Source organism: Aplidium turbinatum, chromosome 10, assembly GCF_918807975.1.
Source record: "Aplidium turbinatum chromosome 10, kaAplTurb1.1, whole genome shotgun sequence".
Classification (NCBI taxonomy): Eukaryota; Metazoa; Chordata; class Ascidiacea; order Aplousobranchia; family Polyclinidae; genus Aplidium; species Aplidium turbinatum.
In genome coordinates, this window is record NC_137481.1 from 11,167,535 (window position 1) to 11,187,308 (window position 19,774).

Consider the following 19,774-nt stretch of genomic DNA (forward strand, 5'->3'; position numbering starts at 1 on the left):
TCCAATACTTGGTTCAGCCGTTGCCATAGGTTTGATGGTAAGGCTATTGCTCCAAAAATTTGTCACTAAAAAAAAGTTTGAGGATCACTGACAGGGGGAGTCAAGGAGGGACTTTTGAACCCGAGTCTGAAATAATTTTAGGGGCCCGTAGCCTTTTCTCAGGGGTCAAAGAAAAACGCAGTGTATCAAAAGAATACGCGTTAGTTTCTTGAAGTTCTCTGGCCCCTGAGAAAGGTTATGGGCCTCTAGAATTATTTCGCACCTGGGTCCAAAAGTCTCTCCTTTACGGGCAAAAGAATCTTACTGGAACCGGGCCCAAATTATCCTTTTGCTAATATGCCCCTCGCTAACCAAATGACAATCAGTTCCATTTTTAAAAGTGATTTATTATTTTGCGTCGTGCGTTTACATTTTTTTAATGAATTCGTTGAAGCTTTCGCATTAGCCTAAGCACGATTTAAAGTACACTTTAACTTACAACCTTTTTTTCGCACAAGGCGTAGTTTGTTTGAGATTCTGAGCATCTGTAATCCTTCCAGGTGCCTTGCGATATTTGCAACTCTGCGCAGTCCAAATGCACGTGGTATGGCTTGCGATGCAACCAGTGACTCTCGCTAGGTTGTAATGTTCTGCCATCAAGCCATCTCCACATAAATTCTGCGTCGATATCGTTCAGTCCAAACCACACATTCACTGGAGGTCTCAGGGGACTGTACGTCACTGTTGCGCCGATTGGTGCCACAACGTTTCGAACAATGTAGCTGAAAAAGACGAGGTTACGTAGCGGAGAGGGAATAATCTGTTACATCAAACAAAAAACTAGGCGTACCTATATGCTAAAAAGAATGATATGGGAAACACTGTAGCCTAGGCGTCTGACATAGGCTACATGCTGTCTCTTTCATGGAGGAATTATTATTCATTATACTGTAGCCTACAATAGGCATAGTAGTGCAGTCGTGGGAACTTAAAAAGTGGTATTTGTGGGAAATTTTTTTTATCAAGCTGATACTTTTCTCAAACCTTCCCCATATTATGCAGATGGCTCAGAAAAAAATCCCCATCAATCGGATGATGGGAAACCCCCTTTTGGACCCTTTTTCCAAATAACGTTACAATCCCTTTATGAAAATTTCAGGTTTTTCAAAATAGGACATATTATACATCATTTTTTAGCTTTTTTCAAGGGGAACAACTTTTTCTATTAACAAGAACCCTGAAAATGTACAGAAAAAGAGTTATTACCGATTAAGCAAAAGGATAAATCTGTGAATTTCAGGCAAATTTGAAATTATTCGTCACTGTTTGACTTATTCTATAACAAGAATTAAACAAAGTAAGCGAAACATAAACTGAATCTATCATCATCATCAAAAACGTCAAAGATGTTGCTTTCCTCCTCGTCTTGTCCCGTTTCATATCTTCATTGTACGAGAATTCCTTTTCTTCGGTACCAACATCGACGTTATGCAAAAGTGAAAAAAGTCTTCATTCTTAAGTTTTTCGTCTAGTCTCTGGAGTAGGCTATGTCGTTCATAGTAATTATTACTTAGATACAAAAAAGCAGAGGTGGGCAGTAACTAGTTAAAAAAGTAACTAGTTACATAACTAGTTACTTTTTGAGTAACTGTAACTGTAACTTCGTTACTTTTTTGAAAAAGTAACGATAAGCGGTAACTAGCTACTATTTTATCGTTTTTCAACAGCTACTAGTTACAGTTACTTGATTTCCCAAACAGAAATTGGTCGTTTGTTTTTCAGTTTATGGCAGTTTTTTTTGTAGTGGTCAAATTATTTGTTTGGAAGAGATTATAGGCATTTGGCGACAAGAAGCGAGGTTGTGTACAGAAAGGAGCTGTGTAAACTGCGAGATAGGATTTTGCGGTGTACCAGCGACAGAAAGGAGGCCGCGTAAACTGCGAGGTAGGATTTTGCAGTGTTCTATACGGATTGATGTCTGTGACGCCACAATCCGTTGTTTGTTCCCCCACTAAGCTGTCTGTTTTTAGAAATTTCAGCTGCTCCTTTTTTGTAAAGCGATTCTTTTTTTGTAGATTGTGGTTATATAGCTTTGAACACAGGTAGACGCGGTAGTCAGTAGTGGAAAGTCAATATGGATTAGTTTTTGTCTAAAGTATCAGAGACTGAAACAAACCCCACTGGTAATGCCACCAATATGCCAATATCTGGACATTCTGCAATCAGAAGAGAAGGCATATATGGGCATGACGAGGAAAAGACTACAAGAACTTCGAAACAGCGACAAGGTGGCTGTCTGCCTGCCATTACAACCCGATTGTTGAAATCTTTGGAAAACAGATTTGGCCATGTTTTTGATGATAGTGACTGCCAGTTAGCTGCTGCTTTTCACCCACAATTCCGACTTTCTTGGCTTTACAAGGGTGAAGAAATTAAGACGCCTCTACATCCCTAAATTGTTAACCTATTACAGAACCACAGCAAATTCAACATCGACGATGCAGCAAGCAACAGCGACACTGATGTTGACAGGCATGCAACAGATGACTTTTTTGCTCTGTTATTTGAAAACACAAAAAAAAGGAAGTTAGTGCCGCAAAAATTTTAAATGAATTTTTTGAACGTAACCCAACAAAGGCAGTTGCGTCTGATGCATTCCCCAATGAAGCCCAGGGGCGGATCCAGGTATTCACTTTAGAGGGGGCGATGTCATAGGCAAGTGATCAGCCAGGCACAAACAACGACGGGGGTCTCCCCTAGAAAATTTAGATCAAATTTGATGCGTTCTGAGAGCATTTCGAACACAAATTATGAGAAATTGAAATTCTACAACTTAAAAAAACCTTCAACAATGCTGTTGTTTAACAAACGGAGGGATGAAAAGCTGATATGCCCTTGCCATGTCAAGTTGAAGCCTGAGCTATCTAGCCGCATTTATAGTTGAGACTGAAGGTTTCACTCTTGATTGTTTCATGGCAATTTAAAAATTGACCTCGGAAAGATAATAACAGGTAATTCTGTCTTCCCAATACTGATACAGACATTGAGGTTGTTATAGACTTACTGTATAACTTCGAGGTTTTATTCCTCTAACAAGTTTTGAATTGTTACAAAGAGCAATGAGGAAAGGTTATGCATACATTCAACATAATGAGCAACAAAAGTGGGGGCCAGGTCAAAACACTGGGTTATGCTCCACCCCCCGTAGAATCGCCACTATAGGCTAGGTATCGATTGTAAATTTTTATTTTGGACCAGCGAAACACTACAATTTGTACAATAGAATGGCAGCTAAACATAATTAAATGACGACCAAAAGATATAGTCCTCCTGAAAACGTGTTATGCACGGTCGCTGCACCAGACAAAAAAGAAACTAACAATAACAGAAACAACTATTTCTGGACTTCACAAATAAATCGAAAATAAAAAGCTACTTTGCCGGTACGGTAATACTAACAGGTGTCGTATTTTGACTACAACACAAAGTCAAGTTTGCGGTTTCTACTGTTGGCAAATCGATTTATCACGGAGTCTGTGTCAATTAAAATGTCCCGATGCTGGTATAGTAAGGCCAATCCATTTAGTCTTTCCTCGCCGATGTTGTTTCTCAGCCAGGTTTTCAACGACCGAAGAGATGAAAAGCTTCTTTCGGCTGATGCTGCGTTGACTGGCAAGGTTAATAGCATTTTTAGAAGAGAGCAGTGCCGGATTAAGGGGGGGGCGGACTGGGCTGAAGCCCAGGGCCCCCACTTTTGGGGGCCCCCACTTCAAAGAAAAAAATCTACTAATTTTTTTAGTTGCACAACTGGAGATTACTGCTTAAATGTGCATCTCAAACAAGAAAGGGCGGCTCACCCATATGTGCTGCAGTGCTGCAGCACCCCTGCCAAACCCCAGTTATACAATTTTTCTTCATTTTTTTAACAAAAAAACATATTTATGTGATACTTTTATATCCGAAAATGGTACGGATTACGGGTCAAAGTTATGATAATGCTTCCAATATGAGTGGCAAGTATAACGGTCTTCAAGCTCTTCTGCGCGAGAAATGTAGTGTAGCTCATTATGTCCCTTGCACAGCACATTCACTTAATTTAATCGATAGCCTAAATGTCCAGTAGAAACATGCCGTTCTGCCGCTGAGCTTTTTGAATTGTTGCAAAGCCTTTACTCATGGCTCGTCTCATCTACTTATCGTTGGCAAGTCCATCTAAAATTCCTAGATGGTTTGCCTGTTTTGAAGACATTATCTGATACAAGATGGTCAGTTAGATATGAATAATGATGCAGTTCTTCTTCTATCGAGTCTTCTAAAGTTCGTTGATACACCACAGATTGACACATTCTTCCGCAACGGAGTTATACACTGACAGGTCCCACCTACTGCACCGGGTGGCAAGCCGAGGGCAAACAAGAAGGTGATCCGTTGTATAGGCGTAGCCAGGAAGGCGAAAGAGGCCATGCCCCTCCCCAAATTTTCCAAGTTTGGATTCTAAAGTTGAGCGCTTTGCTGAAAATATAATAAAGTTTGTAGAAATTTATATCGTTTTCCAAGACATCTGGCTATTAACACCCCCAAGGACTTGTTTTAGAGTTTAGACACACAGAAAGACACCAATAAATTTTACAAATCGTAAATCGCGCAAAATTTACGCGATTTACGTTTCTTTGAACTAATTTGTGGAAGCAATTTCAGAATGGCTTACTCTGTTGGGTTTTTGTGTGGTTATTGAGTTTTTGTGTAGCTGAGTTTTAGTGTTCTCTAATTTTAGCTGCAGTTTTTGCCCGTTCGTGTGTAAGAGCTACCTTTATAAGTTAATAGCTGTTTATCTGCTAATAAATTTCATACAAATATTACCCTAAAAGTGTTTTCAGAAAGCGCTATAATCCATTGTTTGAGTGTAATTTTTCAAAAATTTTCCGGGGGAGCATGCCCCCGGACCCCCCTAGAATACGCGTGCCTTCGGCACGCTCTAACCCCACTACCACTTTTATTGCTTCAACCCACCAGGATACGCCACTGCACATCAAGTGGCGATGGCTTTAAATCAAACACTTTGTTGTTCTCTTCAAATCATCAAATATTTGGCCCCCCCAAAATTTTGGCTGCGCCACTGGTCCGCTGTTCGGGGCTCGGTGCCACAGATACATGCAACTGGGCCCGTGTCGTAGCCCCACTCCACCATTAATTTTTAGCGAAAAATGTCACTTGATAAGGGCCCCCACTTTCATCTCGGCCCAGGGCCCCATAAACCCTTAATCCGGCCCTGGAAGAGAGTGTACGATTGTGTACACATTTTCATCACACTGTTGTAAAGCTTCTTCCGCAGTCATCGGTAAGACTGCAGCAGTCGCTGGAACAGTTTTATTTTCCCACTTCTCCTTCCACAGTTGGATCTCTGAACCTTGAGCAGATTCCACTGATTCTACACTATAGGCTATATATGACGTAACAAGCCGTTGTAGGCATTGAAAATGACTTTTGTCAATGCTATCGGGTCGATACTTGAGCAATTTCTTGGTAGCAATGATGTTAGGTGTCGAGATGCTAAAGTCTCATCGAAAAAAATTGAGCTTTGCTGTTTCTAGATGCAAATTCAAGGTAGAATTCCAATGGTTTTAGTTCCACGTCTGACCGTCAAAGTTGCCAATAACCTGCTCTGTCAACTAACTTATCTAAGCTAAGGGATTTATCGCTATGCTCTACACTACAGTGCTGACAAAAAGTTTAGAAACTTTTTAAATTTTAGTAATTTCGTTCGGTAATTAGACTCTGCGACGAAATAATAGCCTTATACTATGTTATTATTATAGCCTACCTTATAGCCTAACCTAACTTTTGCACATGGCGAAAGACTTATTCAGCATTGCTTTCGATATGTTGTTTTCCAAATCGTATATATATAAATGAAGAATAAAGCTACTTTCTTAGGTTTTAGGGGTGGCGATCGCCCCAATCGCCCCCCTCTGGATCCGCCCATGATGAAGCCATGAGGCGTTTGTTCTTGCGTCCGCCCTGTTAGCTCAGTGGTTACGCGTCGGGCTCAAGATCACGCGGCGCTGGTTCGACTCTCGGGGTGTGCGCTTGAGCAACGCATTTCAGGACTGCTCTCCATTCAGCGGCACCTAGTGAATGGAATAATTTCTCCGCAACAACACTTCAACAATCGGAAAACTTCACTCTGCCAATCTCGGTAACCGGCCCTGCGTCAAGAGCCTCTACAAGTATGCGAACAAGTACCAGGAATAACCTATCAAGGCTTTGTCAGTCCGAGGATAAAGATACAAAAACCATTCAAAAACCAAACCATACAATACCCCTATCCCCTCCAGTGCTGCTCTTGCAAGACTGCTCTTCCTTGGAAAGGATATTTTGGAACCAAAGCAAGCTGGACTTAGCGATCAACATTAATTTTGAAATATTGATGTTTCTGAAAAGAAATTGATGTTGTGACTCTTCGTTCATTTTAGATACCCGTATAAAAATATTGACACGCTCTATTGCTTATCACGGAGTGTCCTGTGCATGCCGTTTTTTTCAATTTTTTATTGTTTTCTATTCGGTTGGCGGACGTTTTGGTTTTGGGGTTAGATTATGGATTCTTAGAAGCATTATAGTATGTGGACAGCTAGCAGAGTGGTCGCTGTTTTGCAGTTAGGCAACAGCTACGAACAAAGTATCATCTTGCCCTTTATCATGTATTTTTCATCTTGTACTTCATAGAAAGAAGAATAGTTGTAGATCAGTACTCATATACATCCATTTTCTTTGAAAAGTAACTGTAACTAGTAACTGTAACTGTAACTAGTTACTTTTTAAAAAACGGTAACTGTAACTGAAACTAGTTACTTTTTGAGCGAAGTAACTGTAACTGTAACTCAGTTACTTTCAAAGTAACTAGTGCCCACCACTGCAAAAAAGATGTGAAACTATCTTTGTATTTCAAGCATACTTAGGCTACTATACTATTACATTCAACACCATGACATTCACCACACGAAGAAACACATGCCATTCCATAATTGCGACAGGTGCAAGTTTTCGTTCCACATGGATTTTTCGTTGATTTCTTACATCTGCATCTAATTACTTTGGTCAATGCTTGTGGTGCTATAGGTATATCCGTCATTATTGGGACTAGTTCGTTGTTGCTATTGTTTCTCCATCCCCATTCACAAACATTGAATTTAAATTCTAAAGACGTAGCCCATGGAAGTAAACAAAGATAAATATTACATACAGGGTATCTAGAATTGGACAATATCTTAAAAGCGTAAACATTATTATATAGGCTAATCCCTGTGTAAAAATACATACCTGAGTTTAGTAAGCGTTGAATCTTCATTGCCACCATACCAGATCTTGAATGCAGTTATAGAGGCTTCTCCGACCTCGTTTTGGGAACTCCAGACATTGCTGATAATTGCAGAATTCTCTTTCAGCGTTTCTGATTTTCGCAAACTTCTTTTCCCTTTTCCAAATATCGATAACGTTGTGTCGCATCCTGACCATGCATGGAGGAAAAGAAGATCTTCTTTGATATCTTTAATACTTGGGTTGGCTTCTTTGATGCTCTAGGCTTTGTTGAAGCGCTCCTGGACGAAGTAAACATCATCATGAGTGTCAGTCTTCCAATGATGCAGTAACATAATATCTACATCAGTATCATCAGCAATGACATTTACTGGACCTTTTCGAAGAGAAGCATAATCAAGGGATTTCGCTACAATGGAACCGTCAGCATCATCAGAGCATTTTGCCTCGCGTAATGTGATGTGCCTTTCTCCTCTGCTTTGCAGTTTCATTCTTGTGCATTTCGTGTTTCAATATTCATTGTGTAGATCAGTTATTTTCAATGTAGATGTTATTGTAAAATCATCAGAGCAGTTGTGAACTTCAACTTCGGATTGTCTCAGAAGGGTAGAAACAAACTTGATGAATTCAGCCTTGGTTTCGATGCAGCTGAGGTAGCGATCTTGAGTAAAAGGAAGTGAATTGCTCGGATCAATTTTGACAAACGTGCTCTGTGGAACGGAATTTCGGCGCAAGTGCTCGTGACTTTTAGTACTTTCGTCATCATAGCCATCAAAAACAACAACAGCATGGCCCTTGGGTATAATGGTTTTGGATATATTTCACAGAATTTCAAACTTCCGAAAACTTCATTCCTTTTTTCCAGCGAACTTTATGTAGTAGGCCTAATGCACCACCGTCGATAATAGAAGTTGCTTGCTGATTTCCTCTAAGGCATGCGACAAAGAACCAGGCAAAAGAATTTTTCGAAGGGAGGGTTTGTCAGGCTTTCTCATCATGCCTTCCTTGAACATCGACATTGGCTCTGAAGTCAACTCCAGCAACAGCAATCATCCTATTGAACATGACTTTCGAACTAATACCACTTGCACCACTTTTTGTTTTGTTTACTTCCATTAAGGATTCTAATGGCTTGATCAATCTTTGCGTTTGATTGATGCGTTAGTAATTGCTACCCCATCTAAACCTTTTTGGATATTTTGACCAATTTGCTCCGCTTGTTCACAATTGACGTCATCTTTTCCAGCGATGGACACTAGACCGTTTGAATGAGAAGATAGGTTTACATCTGGTACCAAGAATGGCTTTTTCGTTGTTAACCAGGCCAGAAACTTTTCACAATCTTCGTAATCCCTCTTTTTTCTTAAAGCACCCAACTCTTCATGCTGGTTAGCCTACCGGTACTTCATAGAAACTGAGTCTTGCTTAGTTGCGTCATTGCTTCATGAATACTTGCCGAGTGACTCACACTAAAAACCCAAAGATGTCGAACACTTTCTGTCATACTTTTCCTTCCGTCAATCCTCCACACGACTTAATTGAGCGCATAAGAGCTTGCTCGATCGCAAGATCTTTCCAAATTCCGGTGAAGCTTTTTGCTGTCCTCTTTACTGTATGCTGCTCGGTTAGGAATTTATCGTAGGCCTACAACCATAGATAAAATGAGAATTCTGCAATTATCAGCAATATCTGGAGTCATGGTGTTGAATGTAATAGTATAGCAGCCTAAGTATGCTTGAAATACAAAGATAGTTTCACATCTTTTTCGTATCTAACTATAATTAGTATGAACGACATACTCCAGAGACTAGACGAAAAACTTAAGAATGAAGGCTTTTTTTCACTTTTGCATAACGTCGATGTTGGTACCGAAGAAGAGGAATGCTCGTACAATGAAGATATGAAACGGGACAAAACGAGGAGGAAAGCAACATCTTTGACGTTTTTGAGGATGATGATAGCTTCAATTTTTGTTTCGCTTAGCCTACTTTGTTTAATTCTTGTTAACGAATATAGAATAAGTCAAACAGTGACGAATAATTTCAAATTTGCCTGAAATTCACAGATTTATCCTTTTGCTTAATCGGTAATAACTCTTTTTCTGTACATTTTCAGGGTTCTTGTTAATAGAAAAAGTTGTTCCCCTTGAAAAAAGCTAAAAAATAATGTATAATATGCCCTATTTTAAAAAACTTGAAATTTTCATAAAGGGATTGTAACGTCATTTGGAAAAAGGGCCAAAAAGGGGGTTTCCCATCATCCGATTGATGGGGATTTATTTCTGAGCCATTTGCATAGTATGGAGAAGGTTTGAGAAAAGTATCAGCTTGATAAAAAAATTTTCCCACAAAAAAAACTCCCACGACTGCACTATAGGGCAATAGACTAGACTAGAACCATCTAACCATAAGTGTATGAGCAGGAGTGCAAACTGCACTCTCACAATTTTCAATGTGACAATATTTATTTTGCAAAAATTTGGGCGAAAAATTTCAACATGTTTTATAACTTTCATTGAAATTAAACTGTTTTGGTCTCATTGTTTATGCAACCGTACTCAGTGCTGTATTCGAGGGTATACGCAGCATGGGTACTCTCTGCTTTTTCGAGCAACTATAGTATACCCTCTGGTTTTCCAAAGAGAGTGCCTATGCTCAGTGGCGTAGGAGCATATGCTGCCGCCCCTGGCTTTCGTTGAAAATGCCGCCCTAAGTAGACAGCAGCAAATTTTGAAATAGTTTCATGTTCAAGCAATCTTTTTATTACAAATAATGTGCCGCGTCTCAGAAGTTCTATATTGCTTGAGAAAGAAGCCTCACTGTCTTAGCGTTAAGGCCAAAAATAAAAGACAAAAAATAACCAACAAATGTATTAGGCAAATAAAAGATCAATAGCCGCCTCAAAATTGAACTTTTCGAGCTTTCGCCGAAGCAAAATCAGCGATAATATCTTCAAAATCAAGTTTTTGAACGTAGTCTCTTTCTATAGAAAGAATCGATAGAGCTGATAGCCGATCATCATTCATGGTATTGTTTGTTTGTTTGTTTATCTTTATCCTGCATTGCGGGAAAGCGGACTTGAGCGCTATGCATCGGTGTACGCCTTCCGACATACACCTGACCCACGCTGCAGCCGACGGTAACGTCAGTTTCCGGTTGTCTACTCTACTTATGACTTAAATTTGGTACTACCCATTACTCGAAATCGATCACAATGTAACGTAAATGCGACTTTGTCATCTTGAGCTTTGAGGTGTGCTAGCTGTCTCTTTGTAAATCCTTTTCTTGTTTTACTTTTTATTTATTTTTGCATTACTTCATTTTTCGTGCACTGTGCAGCCTCATTTTGCCGCCCCCTTGCAGCCTGCCGCCCCTGGCGCAGAGCCAGAACCGCCAAGTGGCTGTTACGCCACTGTCTATGCTATCTTTATAGATTCTTGACAATGACAACTACTAGATCCTGAATTTATAAAGATGTAGATTCCTCTCGGCAGGCTGTTTGGAATGTAGCCTATTCATAGAAAAATAAATAATTTTGTACCTCTCGTCCAATTTTGATGTTGATATAATTAATGTTATAAGCTTAGTAGAATAAAGATCTATTTTGCAAGTTGTGTATTATTTATCATTTTGGCAGATCTGGCAGTATACCCTGTGCTTTTTTTACGAATAGCCTACAGCACTGACCGTACTCAACATTATGCTTCACTATTGAATGAAATACCATACATTTCAAGTTAGCATATTCAATTAGAAATGTGCATGTTCTTCAGCTCATTGGATACCGGTAGCTGTTTTAATGTAGATTTTTGTTATGTCCCGCAAAAATGTTTTGGTCTGGTAGGCTACGGTTCTATGATAAAAGTAGTCTTATCTTGAATAAATACATGCAAAGCTCATACAAGTTAAGCTTTAACTGTGCATGGCTTCAGTTACAAAATTTCAAAAATAGTTTTGAACCTTTTGAGACTTGGACATATTTTCTGGAAATTTGGGCACATACTTTAAACTTTATTTTTATTTTTCTTCGTAAAATGATTGATTGAGGGATCTTTATCCTCGGACTGAGAAAGCTTTTTTGAGAGCTTAATCCTATCAGTTTTGCATAGGCTACTTGTGGAGGCTTCAAACTACTATAACGCAGTCCGGTTACCGAGATTGACAGAGAAAAGATGCCGATTATAATATAATTATTATATTGAAGTGTTATTGTCTGTGAATTATTCCATCCACCTGCTAAACAGAGAGCAGTCTTTGAAACGTAAAATTGTGGCTTAATTATCATAAAAGCAGTGTACAAGTATAGGCTACATAGTTCATAACCTACAAGTCAAGCCAACACGATGCATTTTTGATTTGTAAGACTTCAGAAATAGTTTTTACCCTGTTAAATTTTTTGAACACACACATTTGCTAAATATTTGAGCACGAAATGTCAGACTTTCATTAGCTCAACAGAAAATGAACAGCGTTATTGTATTTACAATTTTGTGTCTGCAGCCATAGTCGTAATACAATTGTGAATTAGCCTGCAAGCATGGCGATCTATATACTACTGGCCTTCCCAACGTGGCAACAGCAAAACAATGTGGGGGCCTATTAAGTTTTGACAACTAACAGGTATTAGGCGTAAAAAAGTCGTTTTTGCATGAATTATTACTAAAAACAAATACTTCTGGATTAAAAAACGTATTTTTTAACATACTGAGTATTTTGAAAGTTGGTTACTCTTGATTTCGTGTACCTTAATTGTGTTGATATCTTCATTCTCATGGTATTCTTAACATGTGGCTATTGTCCTGCTTTCTTGCCACTTATTTAATAATATTACATCTTAATTACGTTTTGGCACTGTAGTTACAATTTTTAAGCTAAAAAACTTTACTTGAGCAATGAAAATTGCTGATTTCATGTTGTAACACTTATCTCAGTCGGTAAATTGAAATTTCGTATAGGCCCCCACATTATTTGGCTGTTGCCACGTTGGGATGGCCAGTAGTAGCCTACAGATCGCCATGCCTGCAAGCAATTGTAGCCTACGTGTGCTGTGATCTGCATTGAAGTTAACAACTTTTCTTACTCATGCATTTGACTACCACTGTTGCTCCTGAGACCCACATAAGCCAAAGTACCGCCTTGTGCCTGGCATGCATCTCTGCCTTGATACCAACTCATTTTCCGACGGATAACTTTATATGCGTATCCGTTTGGTGCTTGAATCCAGCCAGCGTCGGCTTTCTCTGCAAAAAAATACTTTGTAGGCTACATAACAGATTGGTATTGTCACAATGCTGCACTAAAAACTTTTCCCGCCCTTGCATAAAAAAATCTACAAAAAAGTCATAGTCTGCAAACGACTTGACTCGTTTTTTGAAAGCAGCCGTATAGCAACTCAACAGTTGTAGGCTACGGCACCAGAAACAGATTGAGCAAAGACCACGACACATTGCTCTTAAAAATTTCTAATGCATTTTCTGCCTCAGTTCACAAATTTGTACAAAAGCAGTCAGGCTTGCCTGGTTATTTAACCTTTCACCGACGGGTTCGACATAAAAAATTGATTTCAAATCCGTCCAATTGAAGCCATTTTAAATTTAACCAAAACGTCGTCAATTTTTAATTGTTGTATGAAAAGTTAAGCCTTTCAAAGACGATTCGAAATGAAAAACATTTAAAAGAAGTTTTAATTCGAAAAGAAACCCAAAATAATGAAGTTTTAAGCTACTTCAGGATTAGATTTTAGTCTAACTAAACTAAAAGTTTATCTTTACGCTATTTACTTACTTCCTATTTGAACTTGAAGCAAACTTGTTGTATTTTTGCATATTGTTATTCTTTCCTCCAAGTCTTGCAGGTTGTTGTTTGTATCAGAGGAATTGCTTTGTAGCAATCGCACTTGTACTTGTTGACTGTCAAGTAAGTGTTGAATGCTGGAGACATCTCTTCTTCTGTCAGATGCTTCTTTGTCGACCAAAACTTCAATAGTTGCATTGACGTTTGAATGGAGTCTGATTATTTCACTTCTCAACGTCTCTTGGCAAAACCATCTACTGTTGTCTGATACTAGTGAAATTTCGCTGGTAAGGTTATTTTCCAAGGTTTGAATTTGTTTATGAATTGTTGTGTTGAAAACGTTGGTCAGATTAACTTGAGTTGCGCTTATTAATCGCTTCAGCTTCAATGTCCCGTTTTGAAGTTTCTGGGTCATATCTTGCCTTAATGTCGAAAACTGCCGAGAAAGGGTTTGGTTAACGTGAGACAGCCGATGGTCATTTTCTTCGCTTCCATGATTTGCTGTATTGTTTTGTTTTCCAATGGTAAGGCTCATCGACCGAAACAATCCAAATAAATCGTCTATCTGACTTTTGAAGAAAGTGATGTTTTCTGTCAGTGTGTTTATTGTTTGGCTTGCCGTGTGAACACGTCCAGTGAGCTCTGTCAAGCTGTTTTCCAACTTAGCAAATCTCAACAATGTGTTGTTCTGTATTTTGCTGATGTGATGTTTAATATCTGAGAGTTCTATTGCATCGTATGGCAGCATCTTAGGATGCAAATTGGAAACAGGTGTTACTGAATTTGTTGTGGAAAATTCTGAAGCATTGATGCTACCACTACCAACTTCAAAGACTTCGGTTGTAGGCCTACTTGATTGGTTTGATTCTTTTCTGGATTGAGAATTACTTTGTGGGTCATAAACCTTTATAAGAAAATTTGCGTGTTATTAGATAGTCTGTTTATTAAAGTAGGCCTACATCATTTAAGAACAACAGAGCATCTAGGGAGTAGTACCGTAATAAAGACAGCCTATTTCCTAAAAATATGAACATAGCCTATATGATTTACCAACTTCACCCGTAAGCTATTCTGTAGCTTAATAGGTTAACACGGAAAGGTTTTAATCACTTTTATTTTTTGACAAAGTTTTGTAGGCAATAGCAGTGCTGTATTCGAGGGTATACGGCGGTATACGCAGTATACTCTCTGCTTTCTAGAGTAACTAATAGTATACCCAGAGGGTAGAGATTTTCCAAACAGAGTGCCTATGCTATCCTTACTGATTCCTAATGTATGATGTTCTGCAAGAATTATCTATGTTATCCATTGAACTTCAGTCTCGAAGTAGAATTTTACCTAGAGCCGGACTTTTTATAAAAAGGACAATACTAATTATTGAAAGTTTCAAGGAAAATCCGGGAGAAAAAGCACAGTTGGCTTTAGCAGCGAAGGATAATTTAATGTTCAGAAATATTCCTCTGATACAAAATTCTAAAATGGTGCCAATCAACTCGAATCTATTCATTCAGAGCATTGTTAGCAGAATGCAAATGAGACTTTGCACTAATGCCGACACTGACAATGGTCAGCTACTGGTTGATATTGCTGACTTGCAACCTGAAAAAATGATAGAAGGAAATTTGCGTCATGGAGAAGCAGAGGTGTGAAAAATTTGTAAAAGCTTTGACATTGATGAAATACAGTCAATCAAAGGAATAAGAGACTTTAGTAAAAAAGTTGAAATTGTGTCCAATAATTTGAAGTCTCTATTGACAGCTATTTCAAGTTTAACTTGTTCGACAGCAGAATGTGAACGTGGTTTCAGTTTAATGAACAATAATGTGAACGTGGTTTCAGTTTAATGAACAATATTATCACAGTTTTAAAAGCATCTTTGCTCATTGATAATGTGAGCTGTTTGATGTTTATTAATTGCAATGGACCACCTGCGGCTCAATTTACAGCTAAAAATATGTAAGATCCTTGCTGCTAAACCACCGATCAGCTAAGGATACTAGATCCCAAATTTTTAAAGAGGATAAAGATGTAGACTCCTCTCGGCAGGTTGTTTGGAATGTATTCATAGAAAAATAAACAATTTGCTACCTCTTGTCCAATTTTGATGTTGATAATTCATGTTATGGTAAAATAAAGATTAGTATTTTGCAAGTTGTGTATTATTTATCATTTTGGCAAATCTGACAGTATAGCCTACCCTGTTCTTTTTTTACGAATACAGCACTGGGCAATAGTCTTTCGTCGGAGCTGTCTCCACTTTCCCTTTGTTACACAAAGCACAGTTAACCTATGCAGCTATTTCAATTGGGATAGATTCGTTTGAGTCTTCACTAGTTTAGTGAGCAATGAGTTGTAAATATTGCATAGTTTTCTTACTTTTTAAGAAGTAGAAAAACTTTTTACCTTTAAAATCCATAGCTGAACACACAAATGCTTTATGCAAGCGACTAAATTAATAAATATTATTGAACGAGTCAAGCGAGTGAGAATTTTTGAAAACAGCGGAGTCATTTAACATTTTCTATATTTTTTCTCAATTTGTTTGGGAGAGGCACATAGCGTAATTAACCACGTAGCCTACCCTGTTGCATCTGCTATTGACTCTAAATTTAAATCAAAATACTATTCACTTGCAGATCTATGAGCAGTGATATGAGCTTTCGCAGAGGTAGTTTATACAGCACAATAATTATACCAATTTTAGTTTTTGATTTTGGTTGGTTTCTGAATCTTTATCCTTGGACTGACAAAGCCTCTGATAGGTTAATTATTCTTGGTAATTTCGCATATACTTGTAGAGGCTTTTGACGCAGGGCAGGTTACCGAGATTGACAGAGTGAAGTTTTTCGATTGTTGCTGGAAAATTATTCCATCCATTATGTGCCTCTGAATGGAGAGCAGTCCTTAGAATGCGTTGCTCAAGCGCACACCCCAGTCGAACCAGCGCCGCTTGATCTTGAAGCTTCATCGTTCACGAAGTCACGCTCTAACCAACTGAACTATCGGGGCGGACTTGGGCGGTTTGTTGGGACGGTTTGTTGCAAAACATTAAGAAAAAAAGAAAAAGTTTGCTTGATAACCTGAGCTTTCATTCTCTCTGTAAGTCTATAAATTATAAATATTTATCGTATTGTCTGTAGCTTTGCTTCGCCTACTTCATTGGGTAAGTTGGTAGGAAAGGTTGGCTTATTTTCTTTTTTTATTTCTTCGTCTCTTACCTTTTCCCTGTTGACATATTTCACAATAGCCCACATCGAAACGGAAAACACAAGCAGGCCAACAATGACGAAAACACCAACGACCGGACGACAATACTTCTTGCGCCACCTAATGACAAAATAAGACAATAGTTATGATATTTCTCCATTAACATACAAGGATTTTTATTTAAAATCATGATATACTTTTTGTTTTTCTTATTCTCTTTGACAAATAGATAAAAAGGAATTAAGAGTTCAGCATACAATAAATTTTAAATAGTTTTATAAAAAGGCGAAAAATAAAACAAAAGAGGTTTTATTTACATATTGTAATTTTTTGATCTTCTCTTTTATTGTCGCATTAATGTCATTAAACATTAGAGTACCAGTCATTCAGCCATTATTTGGTAAGTTATAAGCTAAATCTATTAATGATATTTTAATTTCTGAATTTCCGTATTTTTTGCGGTAGGCTATTTTAACTGTAATAAACCACAATTTATCTTTGTATGCCTATAATGTATTAAACATGATTGAAATCTTTAAAACATACAGTTTTCTTACATGTTTGGTTGGGGCTCATCTTTGACAAGTTTTTCATTAGAGTTGATGTAGCAAAGTCTTTCAGAGTCCTTTTTGAACAGCATTTTGTTATCTTTTAATTTTATTAGAAAGTAAATCTACTAATAATTAAGTTATTTTCGATAACAGAAGTCACCACAAATCAAACTTTGATCGTCCGTATGCTATTGAGAAAGGGACATGCAACTGCAACGCTACTCGACCAGTGCCATAAACCCTTTTCAAAAAGACACGGAAACTGTTTTGATATTGCAACTTTTCTGCATACAACTAAGTTTTTAACGTCAAAGTGGGTTATAGTCTATCCACGGTTAAAGGGTACCATCAATTTTATCTTATACACTCGCTGTGTAGAACAAAGTCAAGCTTTTTAACTGAAAGCACTGATCCTACAAATAAATTGTTTCACTGTGCTCGCCGCTAGAAGGCTACCCAGCTAAACGCCTTGGTACTAACACCTAAGAAAAAATCCAGAAGGTTGCCTACCAAAGTCAATTAGCTTACATTTTATAAAATAAAAATTAGCTAAAGTATGACATGAAGTTTAGTATCACAATGGTTTCAACGAGACATTTGGTGAAACTGAAACATTTCAAAATAAGGAACATTTTTATTATCTTTGCCATATATTTCTTTTCCACGCCCCTATATGATTTTTTCTGCTTGATGCAGACGTTTAAATTTTCATTCTGTAACCGAATTTGTTATTGTGTTTTGTTTGTTTCATTTGCATCTTTTTTTCCTGAATATAGGTTATTGCTCCCGCCTCCCACCTATGCCTATACGGTACATTGCTCCCGCCTCCCACCTATGCCTATACGGTGCGGTACATGCAGTCTACGTCTGACGCTTTAATCATAGGCTAATCCCTCACTCCAGCCTTTTTATCAAAGATGAAGTGGTTGTGTATCTGTTTTGGCTAAACTGATCAACAATTTTGCTTTGTGAGTTTAAAATGGTCTTAAATTCTTTTTCACGCCTGCAAATCTTCTGAAAAAAAAAACAACACATGATGAAGGCATGCGTCAGCAGATATTTAATATTGCACATACCAATGCATTTCAATCTTTCGCCAACTTGACTGCATTGCGGGTTTAATAACATTAATACTTTGCAGGAGTAAACACTTAACAACATGTATGTACAGATTTATAGATTTTACGTCAATGTTTAAGGCATGAACTTGAACTTAAGCCATAAAAGAAACGGTTTGCACCACACAGTTTAATAGCTTGGAGATAGTAAATGCGCTATGCAAACCATTTAGCATTATCCATGGTGGTTTGAGGATCCTTTTTAAAGGTTAGTTTCAAGAAGAAAACGTTTTGTTTAAACTTTGCGTTTGAAGCTGTGTTGCTGTCAGTTTCTGGAACGTTGTTGTAGTTGTTTTTTGTTTGTTTTTTTCTGGACCAAGTTAGGTCCTAAAGAGTAGAACCAACCACACAAACAGTTCTACGAACATTGCTTGTATTCTATAAAAAGACCGCATTGCACGTTTAGTTCTTTCCTTCCTATACCTCACCACAAAATGCAATTGAAAAGAGACTGTCCTTTAATGGTGATTATCTCAGGGGTGTGCAACGTTTTGTGCTGATGGGTCAAAATATGAGTATCCAGATTAGACCGCGGGCCAAACTTGCATTTCTCATCGACTATTATTACCACAACAAGAAAATAATTTAGTTTAAAACAAAGAAAAATAAAGTTTTGTGAAATCGGTGCAATGTGAACTTGGAAGCTGGCTTAGGCTCACATTACCAACCACACAATCCAGATTCACTTTCATTGAAATCGCTGCAAGAAAAAAATCGGCCACTCGCAGTGGAACAGACAAAATCAAATTTGGATGATGATGATGATGCTGGCAATTCGACGTCCATGCTTCAACTGTTCATTAGTCAGTATTGGCAGATAAAAGGATTTTCTGATCCTTAGTTTGGAAAAACGTGCTCACACACGTAGACCTTCGTTGAACCAAGCAATGCCATTTTTGAACCCACAAATTGTCTAAGATTTAGAGTTCACTCAGTTCCATTTGAATATCAGTCGGTGCGTTGTCAAGGGCTGTGTGAAATGGCGAGGAAAATATTTTAAATACATGTTCGTAAGATTTAAAGCAATTCAAAAATTCATTCAACAGATTTTGAAATTGTGCGAATTCTGTCTTCTCAGGAAGCAGTCCAGTGTCTCTCAAAGTTTGAAAGTGGCCTAGATCAAATTTTTGCATGTAAGCTTCAGAAAGTCTTAACTTATTCTGAAACGCTCTTATGTGCCTATATACAATTATACATGTCATTAGCATAGCCTACTGGCCATTTTCTGCAACTTTGTGTTGAGGTCATTCAGGTGTGTAACCATATCAACCAAGAATACTAGATCACACAACCAACTTTCGTTTTCTATTTCATGAATAGGTTGCCTTTTAATTAAAAAAAAATGTATGTCTTCTACTTTTAGATCGCAAAATTGTCTGTCTGGTATATCGTCTGAAAAGGCTTATAAAATTGAACATGCTAATACACATTGATAAGTGGTGTAAGCTTTTTCATCAAGTGCAGTAAAATAATAGCTTACTAATCATTTTCTCACACATGCGTAACCCAAGGTATCAAGCAACAGCCGTGGCAGAGTGGTTAGCGCGTTGGGCTCGCAGTCGAGAGCCTGCATGTTCGACTCCAGCCACTCGCACTTGCTGTTGTTTCTCTGGGCAAGAAACTTTACGATAATTGCCTCTACCTAGTGATCGATTTCGAGTAATGGGTAGTACCAAATTTAAGTCATAAGTAGAGTAGACAACCGGAAACAGACATTGCCGTCGGCTGCAGCGTGGGTCAGGTGTATGTCGGAAGGCGTACACCGATGCATAGCGCTCAAGTCCGCTTTCCCGCAATGCAGGATAAAGAT

At 38.1% G+C, this 19,774-nt stretch overlaps 1 protein-coding gene across 1 annotated transcript; it reads right to left on the reverse strand.

Annotated features, from left to right (window-relative positions):
• Nucleotides 1–399: 399 nt before the first annotated feature.
• On the reverse strand, nucleotides 400–16,967 carry LOC145778711 (uncharacterized). Its single transcript, XM_082590266.1, has 5 exons — nucleotides 16,853–16,967; nucleotides 16,307–16,415; nucleotides 13,080–13,992; nucleotides 12,376–12,535; nucleotides 400–761 (listed from the first exon to the last, which is right to left on the reverse strand). The coding sequence occupies exons 1-5, from the start codon at nucleotides 16,933–16,935 to the stop codon at nucleotides 470–472; spliced, it is 1,557 nt and encodes a 518-aa protein (XP_082446392.1). The 5' UTR covers nucleotides 16,936–16,967; the 3' UTR covers nucleotides 400–469.
• Nucleotides 16,968–19,774: the final 2,807 nt, after the last annotated feature.

Excerpts from the sequence above, each read along its gene's own strand:
- LOC145778711 (XM_082590266.1), bottom strand. The coding sequence starts at position 16,935 with ATGCTGTTCAAAAAGGACTCTGAAAGACTTTGCTACATCAACTCTAAT. Across the intron at positions 13,993-16,306 it reads AATATGTCAACAGGGAAAAG|GTTTATGACCCACAAAGTAA; the intron begins GTAAGAGACGAA and ends TTTCTTATAAAG. Across the intron at positions 762-12,375 it reads AGTGGTAGTCAAATGCATGA|CTACATTGTTCGAAACGTTG; the intron begins GTAAGAAAAGTT and ends CGTCTTTTTCAG.